Source organism: Procambarus clarkii, chromosome 28 (genome assembly GCF_040958095.1).
Source record: "Procambarus clarkii isolate CNS0578487 chromosome 28, FALCON_Pclarkii_2.0, whole genome shotgun sequence".
Classification (NCBI taxonomy): Eukaryota; Metazoa; Arthropoda; class Malacostraca; order Decapoda; family Cambaridae; genus Procambarus; species Procambarus clarkii.
The window spans coordinates 2,005,088-2,013,916 of NC_091177.1; the positions used below are offsets into that span (position 1 = coordinate 2,005,088).

The window sequence follows — 8,829 nt, forward strand, 5'->3', positions numbered from 1 at the left end:
TCTTGTTGAACCACTTGTGACACAAAAGATTATCGATGTGTATGTGTATTTGTGTAAATGATTGTGTATATTATATATTTATTTATATATATATATATATATATATATATATATAATGTTGTACCTAGTAGCCAGAACGCAGTACTTGGCCTACTATGCAAAGCTCAATTTGCCCAATAATCCAAGTTTTCCTGAATTTGTATATTTTTATAATTTTTTTCTTATGAAATGATAAAGCAATTCATTTCACAAGTTACAAGTAAATTGTTCATTATTTGAGTTAAAACTGACGTAGATATATGACCGAACCTAACCAACCCTACCTAACCTAACCAAACCTATCTTAACCTAATCTAAACTAACATAAGTCAAAAATTTATGTTCTTAATATAATATTATATTAATGATTCAAATAAACTAATTGGAAACAATTTATTGATGATAAAGAAAATCACTCGGCCAATTAGGCAAATCTGGCCTTGCATAGTAGGCCGAGAAGTGCGTTCTGGCTACTAGGTACGACATTATATATATATATATATATATATATATATATATATATATATATATATATATATATATATATATATATATATATATAATATTAATGTGTATATTTAACATTAATAATTGTGTAACTAGCTTCAAAAGATTGTTACTTGGTTAGCTAAACGAGTTAGGGGGGTTAGTTCCTGAACCGATTATGTGCCTCTGTAACCCTTTCCACCACAGCCCAGGGGATGGGTATGGGGTGCATAATATTTGAATTGAATTGGGTGGAGTATGTGGTATTGGTAACTTGCTGGGTATTAGGGCTGCAGCTGTCTTATCTGTGTTATCAGAGACAGCTGTTGATGGAACATGGGGAGGAGAGGCGAGGCCTCGTGTTACTTGGTGTGGTGGCATGACCTTTAGTAGCTCTCTGGTGGTAGGTGTGGTGTGGAGAGTGGTGTGTGGGGTGGAATGGAAGGTGTGGTGTGCTTTGTCGAGTGTGATGAGTAGGGTGTGATGTGGAGGAGTGTGGTGTGCTGTGGTGAGATGTGGAGGGGTGTGGTGAGATACAAAGGTAACAATTTAGTATGGTGTGGCTTGATGTGGAGGGTGTGGTGGTGTGATGGTGAGGGTGTTGTGTGATGTGGAGGGTGTGGTTTGCTGTGGAGGGTGTGGTAAGTGTGATGCGAGGTTCGTGACATGCAGGGAAGGTGGTTTCGCATGGACACACCCTAGATACAATATATCGCTGCAATATATCACCCTAGATACTAAAGGACAGTGCTGACGCCCTAAGCAATCCGTTTTATTTTTTATATCCAGAAATTCACGTTAGTAAGAACTAACATCTGGAAGACAACATGGGGTGCGAATAGAGCATAGTTTGGCAGGAACCAGAGCACAGGTCGGCAGGGAGACACTACATGGGAGAGGACCTGATTACAGGCTGGGAAAAATTTACATGGCAGGGAACCAGAAAATAAGATAGCAGAGAGACTAACATGGGCTTAACCAGACCACAAGGTGACAGAGGTAGAGACTGACATAGGAGGCACGAAAACAGTCAAAATCTTTTTTACTCAAACGAACCATCGAAACATTAAAACGACAGCAGACTTCATGCACGGGTTCACAGGAGCTATATTGCCCCTTAAGGATGAAGAAGACAGTCGGGCAGAGATTATGAGGCGGGACTCCAGAGCTGGTGCTCTAACCCCGGCAGCCACAACTAGGTGAACACACACACACACACACACAAGCACGCATAAGCTTACTACTTTAACCTACTTCTTTTAATGAAGACTTGCTCATGATTCCGACATTACACAGGGACACAGGGCGGCCGTAACTCCTGGAGGAGCAGCACCCAGGAGGAGGTTTGAAGGAGAACTGCCTTGGAGGGCTACGCCAACCCGTCCTCACACTCCTGAGTCCTAATTTTGGCCAAAATTGAGGTGCTCTAGTAGTGAACTTTTAGCGGCTGACTCAATTTGAACGCGCTGTGTGACCATCAGCGGTCATCAGCTTCGATAGGTTATTGGATTGGTCAGGTTCGTATGGTTTAGGATAGAAAAAAATACACTTAAAATTAGACCTATATCGAATCTTGAGAAAAGGCCTCCACACCATGCCCTCGGAGGCCGGGCCTAGATGGCACCTCCCCACCATGCCCTCTGAGGCCGGGCCTAGATGGCACCTCCCCACCTTGCCCTCGGAGGCCGGGCAGAGATGGCACCTCCCCACCTTGCCCTCAGAGGCCGGGCCTAGATGGCACCTCCCCACCATGCCCTCGGAGGCCGGGCCGAGATGGCACCTCCCCACCATGCCCTCTGAGGCCGGGCCTAGATGGCACCTCCCCACCATGCCCTCGGAGGCCGGGCCGAGATGGCACCTCCACACCATGCCCTCGGAGGCCGGGCCGAGATGGCACCTCCACACCATGCCCTCGGAGGCCGGGCCGAGATGGCACCTCCCCACCATGCCCTCGGAGGCCGGGCCGAGATGGCACCTCCACACCATGCCCTCGGAGGCCGGGCCGAGATGGCACCTCCACACCATGCCCTCTGAGGCCGGGCAGAGATGGCACCTCCCCACCTTGCCCTCGGAGGCCGGGCCGAGATGGCACCTCCACACCATGCCCTCGGAGGCCGGGCCGAGATGGCACCTCCACACCATGCCCTCTGAGGCCGGGCAGAGATGGCACCTCCCCACCTTGCCCTCGGAGGCCGGGCCGAGATGGCACCTCCACACCATGCCCTCGGAGGCCGGGCCTAGATGGCACCTCCCCACCTTGCCCTCGGAGGCCGGGCCTAGATGGCACCTCCCCACCATGCCCTCGGAGGCCGGGCCAAGGTATCACGGATGTGCGCTGGAGACACGGCCAGAGGTCCCGAGGTGCTGAGAGAGAGAGAAAAAAAGGAGACATGACCCCGGGGGGATGCTTAACTGTGAGAAATCACCCAGCAGTGTCTGAGAGCGCCTGCTGGGGCTGGCGACGGTGGCGCTCCTGCCGGCCATATTGTCTACCCAACCAGTCCTCATCACATTCGAAAATTATTATAATAATAATATTTGTAATTATAATATTTTGTTGCTTCAAAATTGTAAATTATGAGCTTACCCCTTTTTTTCAAAGTGTTTTTGTGCTGTTTTGAGCATTGCAAAGATGGGCTTGATTCGGTACGGTAAGAATTTAATAGGTTATAAAAATAAAATTTCAGATGGTTGAGACTCCTTATCGGACTCTCCAATTTAGATATCATTCTGTATTACGTACTGATGGCCAATTTAGTATGGTAAGTGGTGTTGGAAGTGGAAGTGGTGGTAGAAGTGGGTGGTGGTGGTAGAAGTGGGTAGTGGTGGTTGTGATGATAGGGGGGTATGATAATCATGTGGAAATGCAAAGAATCGCAGCATGGTAGTAGCGTGATAATGGTGGTAGTTAAGATGAGTGGGGGGGTGTGGTAATGGGTGGTGGTAGTGGTGGGGCAGTAGTGTGATAACGGAGCGACCAATCACTACGCGCTGTCCCAACAAAACTTCATCTGTGTTCAAACGTAATAATCTACAGTTTTTTTTATTCCATACAGACACGTGTCTTTATCTCTGTCTTTTTTGCAACTACTTACATGTTGAGCAACCTACTCCTATATCTAGCATTCTATCCAGCTTTCTCTATGTAAATCAAACAATACACATCTATTATTCTGTTTAGATACATATATAAATCTGCACATTATACCATACCATTAATTAAGTAGACAGTGAGTGCTCTCGGACGGTGGATGCTGTCGACCATGAAGATGCCTTAAAAGGTCACTAGCTCAAGCACCAAGATGATGCTTTTGATTATTTGGCGTTAGGATTAAGGCCTATCAACCTCAGGAGGGTTATTAAGGCCACCACAACTACTTACTAACCAGCATATATATACTTTAGTCCTGAACATAATCCAGGATTACACTCAAGTGTATATATGTCGAGAAGTTGGGTATACACCTCTTGGTGTAATGCGTCTGAAGATGATGTTATTAAATCCATCTACACACAGGTATCGACTGAAGACAATGAAGGAAAAGATGCCAACTTATAGATACAGATAGGTAATTTATTGACGCGTTTGATCGCCGGTGTTAAATCCTCAAATCCTCAGCCCAAAATATTTAGCGTTAAATGCTGCGTTACTTTACTTTCCCGCTGGGGTCACGTCTGTGTGTGTGTGATGGGAATTATCAAGAGAAAGCGCTTGGCCAATACTTCTATATATCACTTGAACTGGACATACAAGAACAAGGCTCTGGGATAGGACGGAGGGAAGGAATGGTGTCTAACGTCTGGGACCATCGGGGGATCGCGATCACTAGCCCTGCAGGAAGCAAGGCTGGTCTCTACCATGTGTGTGTGGTGTACTTATAACTCTCTGGGAAGCTTTTGCTCTTGTGGCAACATTCTCAATGAGCACAGGTTCGAGCCGTCACCTATTTATAATACCTGCAATTATAAATATTTTGTTTATATATTAAATATGTTTTGTTTAAATATGTTAAATAAGAGCCACAAACAACCGGTTTCTTAACAACACCTTCATATTTTTTTAAAGAAGAATGCAAAACACCATCACGCTTGCAAAGTTACAATTCGGATTAGTTCTTTGTAACTTTCAGATTAATGTTAGTCTAATAACAAGTTTACTTATTTAATGAGCGTTGATCACCCCATTACTCTGCAAACTGCATTCTCCCCCAACCCTCTCCCATTCTTTTTTTGCTTAAAAGTGTATCGTTAATGGAATGTAACATCAAATAATTGAAAGATGTTATATACAAACTATCATTATATGTAAATATAATCAATTTCACGAATAATATGCTGGAGGCATTCAATGCAAATAATTGTAAAGGTGTGAGTGCATGTTGTGAGGGTGTGAGTGTATATTGTGAAGGTGTGAGTGCGAGTGTATATTGTGAAGGAGTGAGTGTATATTGTGAGGGTGTGAGTGTATGTTGTGAGGGTGTGAGTGTATATTGTGAAGGAGTGAGTGTATATTGTGAAGGAGTGAGTGTATATTGTCAAGGTGTGAGTATATGTTGTTAGGGGTGTGAGTGTATGTTGTGAGGGTGTGAGTGTATATTGTGAAGGAGTGAGTGTATATTGTGAAGGTGTGAGTGAATGTTGTTAAGGGTGTGAGTGTATGTTGTGAAGGTGTGAGTGCCTGTGAAGGTCCGCAGGGAACGACCCCCCCCCCCCCCCCCCCGTACACGACGTGCCCACTACATAAACGCCAACACTTCAGTTACAGCCCCGCTTCTGTGCCAGGTAAGTCCACTACGGGCTCACCATAGCCCGTGCTACTTAGCATTTTTGTTCCCAGTACCTGAATCTAAAAACAACAACACTTACACTTTTCTCCGGGGGCATTTGCACTTTTCATCGAGGGCATAAATCTCTTCCCATATTGCATGAACACTTTCTCTGGAAGTCGTAAGAACTTTCGTTAGAAGGGTATAAGCTAATTTGTTGTCCAGAGGGCATATTTCTTTTCTAAGGTGCATAAAGTCTTTTCCCTGAGGGCATTACCACTTTCCCCTATCAACAAATGTGTATCAACAAATGTGTATCAACAAATGTCGTTATCACAGATGATAACGACATTTATCACAGTTGATCTTCTTGAGATGATTTCGGGGCTTTTTAGTGTCCCCACGGCCCGGTCCTCGACCAGGCCTCCACCCTCAGGAAGCAGCCCGTGACAGCTGATTAACATCCAGGTACCCCTGATAACGACATTTATCACAGATGAAAAGGACTACAGGTAATCGGGGAACCAAGAGGTGCATCGTGTTCCAGAGGGGAACTAGTAGGGTAAAACCCCAAAATGATCCGCAGGAAAATAACACTTTAACAGAAAACAATTTAATTCATAGCAGGAACAAGCACCTCTTGGTACTGCTAGAATCCACTCAGTAAAACATCTAAATTACTGGGACCGACTAAAGAGCCTAAATCTGTACTCCCTTGAGCGCAGGCGGGAGAGATACATAATAATTTACACGTGGAAAATAATTGAGGGGCTGGTCCCAAACCTGCACACAGAAATAACATCACATGAGACCAGAAGACATGGCAGGATGTGCAGAATACCCCCGTTGAAAAGCAGAGGTGCAACAGGTACTCTGAGAGAGAACTATCAACATCTGTTCAACACGCTTCCACTACACATAAGGGGCATAACTGGCCGACCCCTCACAGTGTTCAAGAGAGAACAGGATAAGCACCTCCAAAGGATACCTGATCAACCAGGCTGTGACTCATACGTCAGGCTGCGAGCAGCCGCGTCTAACAGCCTGGTTGATCAGTCCAGCAACCAGGAGGCCTGGTCGACGACCGGGCCGCGGGGACACTAAGCCCCGGAAGCACCTCAAGGTAAGGTAAACAGGAAGAGGGGAAACAGAGGGAATTAAAGATGCCCTAACCACTAGAACCATCGGGGGATCGAACGCCGACTCTGCAACAAGCAGCTGCAAGGCTTTCGCGGTTCCGACGGTCCCCCAAGAGTCCGGCATCACCAGCTAGGGGGGGGGGGGGGAGGGTGAGGAGGAAGGTCACGGAGGGAGAGGGAGGGACGGTGAGCTGGTCAGCTCAATACACATGCCCCCAGCCTCCTGCTCACGCCTCCCAAGATTTACTAGGATCACCTGCTATCTGCTCCGTCGAGGCCCAGGGGGTGGCTGAAGGGTGCCTGTCCTGGCCTCTAGTTCTTGTTGTTATATGTTTGCTTGATATCACATACAAATGTTATATGTGAAATAATATAAATATATATATATATATATATATATATATATATATATATATATATATATATATATATATATATATATATATATTACACACACACACACACACTACATATATCAGCTGCCAGATGAGGAGATAAGAACAGGGCAACATTTCCCGGGTCCACTAAGCATCCAGCGCACGAATTCAATACACAATAAGCCTCGGGGGGAAGTAATGTGTTATGTCTCACAGCCGCCCACGCCCACACCGCCGCCCTCATCCTGCTGGTGCATGGAGATCCAAGCCGCCCAGATTGAGTGAGAGAGAGAGAGAGAGAGAGAGAGAGAGAGAGAGAGAGAGAGAGAGAGAGAGAGAGAGAGAGAGAGAGAGAGAGAGAGAGAGAGAGAGAGAGAGAGAGAGAGAGAGAGAGAGAGAGAGAGAGAGAGAGAGAGAGAGAGAGAGAGAGAGAGAGAGAGAGAGAGAGAGAGAGAGAGAGAGAGAACTTGTTTGCTCAACAGGTTGATACACGGGAGATCAGGTCAACTGATCACACGAAGACTCTCGCACACAGTTGGCTACAAGCTCATCCTCTTCCTTATATGATGATGATACCTATTGTTACCTAATGTTGTTTAGGAAGAAAGACTATTCCTATTGATGCATGGGCCTCCAGGAGTAGGTTTCAACTGAGCTGAGGTAGGATTACACCTCTTGCTTGCAGTTTCACCGGGCTCCTTGTACTATAGTTCCCTTTATGATAGCTCCCTGTGTGTTGACAGTACATTCTCGGGAAATAAGAAGTTTCTAGGGGCAGGCCTCAGATGAGTTGAAGAAGGATAACAGCTTTTATTTGCAACTTCACTAGGTACGTCATTTGACAGCCCTTATGAACCCCGATGGTAGTAGGCCTTAGTTTAAAAGGAAGGAAGGAAGGAAGGAAGGAAGGAAGGAAGGAAGGAAGGAAGGAAGGAAGGAAGGAAGGAAGGAAGGAAGGAAGGGGGGGGGGGAGAGAGAGAGAGAGAGAGAGAGAGAGAGAGAGAGAGAGAGAGAGAGAGAGAGAGAGAGAGAGAGAGAGAGAGAGAGAGAGACACACAGAGAGACAGAGAGAGAGAGAGACAGAGAGAGAGAGAGACAGAGAGAGAGACAGAGAGAGAGACAGAGAGAGAGAGACAGAGAGAGAGAGAGAGACAGAGAGACAGACACAGAGAGAGAGAGACAGAGAGAGACACAGAGAGAGACACAGAGACAGAGACACAGAGAGAGAGAGAGAGAGAAAGAGAGACAGAGAGAGCGAGACAGACAGACAGAGAGAACGCTCGCGCATAAGGAAACACCAACTGCTCCAGAGGTTCCAGAGATGTCGCCCAGCCGCCCTGATACATCAGGGAATACCTTTAATCACCCCGGTCAAATATACTATAATATCGGTGCTTCTGCTGCCGATAACATCAAGACGGATCCCGCTGTGGTGCAGGTTTTTCCAGGGAGGATCACCCCCTTCCCCCCTCATAACGTGGAGCAGAGCCTGGGAACCTGGTGATGGTAGTGGTGGTGGGTGTGAGGTGATGGTAGTGGTGGTGGGTGTGAGGTGATGGTAGTGGTGGTGGGTGTGAGGTGATGGTAGTGGTGGTGGGTGTGAGATGATGGTAATAGTGGTGGTGGTTGCTGTGGTGGTGGTTGCTTGGTTTCAGTTATGTTGATGGGGATGGTAGAGACGGTACTAATGAAGCTTTGTTGGAGTGTGGGGGCGAGCTGAGGGGGCTACGGTAGTAATGGTAGAAGCTATTGTAGTAATAGTGACCACAGTTAAGGCCATGGTGGTACTGACCATAGCGAAGGCTATGGCAGTAACATTGACTATGGGACAAGTTGTGGTAGTGACTGTGACCATAAGAGAAGGTAAATGGTTGTAATGATGACTATACATAGTAAGAGGTAAGGTAGTGATGACTATGCATAGCAAGATCAACGGTGCTAGTAACGACTATGCATGACAGGAACTATAGTAGTGATGATGAATTTAGCCATTCAAATCTAAGTCTTTGTGTTAACACAATA

The 8,829-nt window shown here is 46.2% G+C and overlaps 1 protein-coding gene across 1 annotated transcript; it reads right to left on the reverse strand.

Moving 5' to 3' along the window:
- Positions 1-2,242: 2,242 nt before the first annotated feature.
- Positions 2,243-2,917, reverse strand: LOC138369328 (collagen alpha-2(VIII) chain-like). Its single transcript, XM_069332563.1, has one exon. The coding sequence runs from the start codon at positions 2,915-2,917 to the stop codon at positions 2,243-2,245; it is 675 nt and encodes a 224-aa protein (XP_069188664.1).
- Positions 2,918-8,829: the final 5,912 nt, after the last annotated feature.

Excerpts from the sequence above, each read along its gene's own strand:
- LOC138369328 (XM_069332563.1), bottom strand. The coding sequence starts at position 2,917 with ATGTCTCCTTTTTTTCTCTCTCTCTCAGCACCTCGGGACCTCTGGCCG.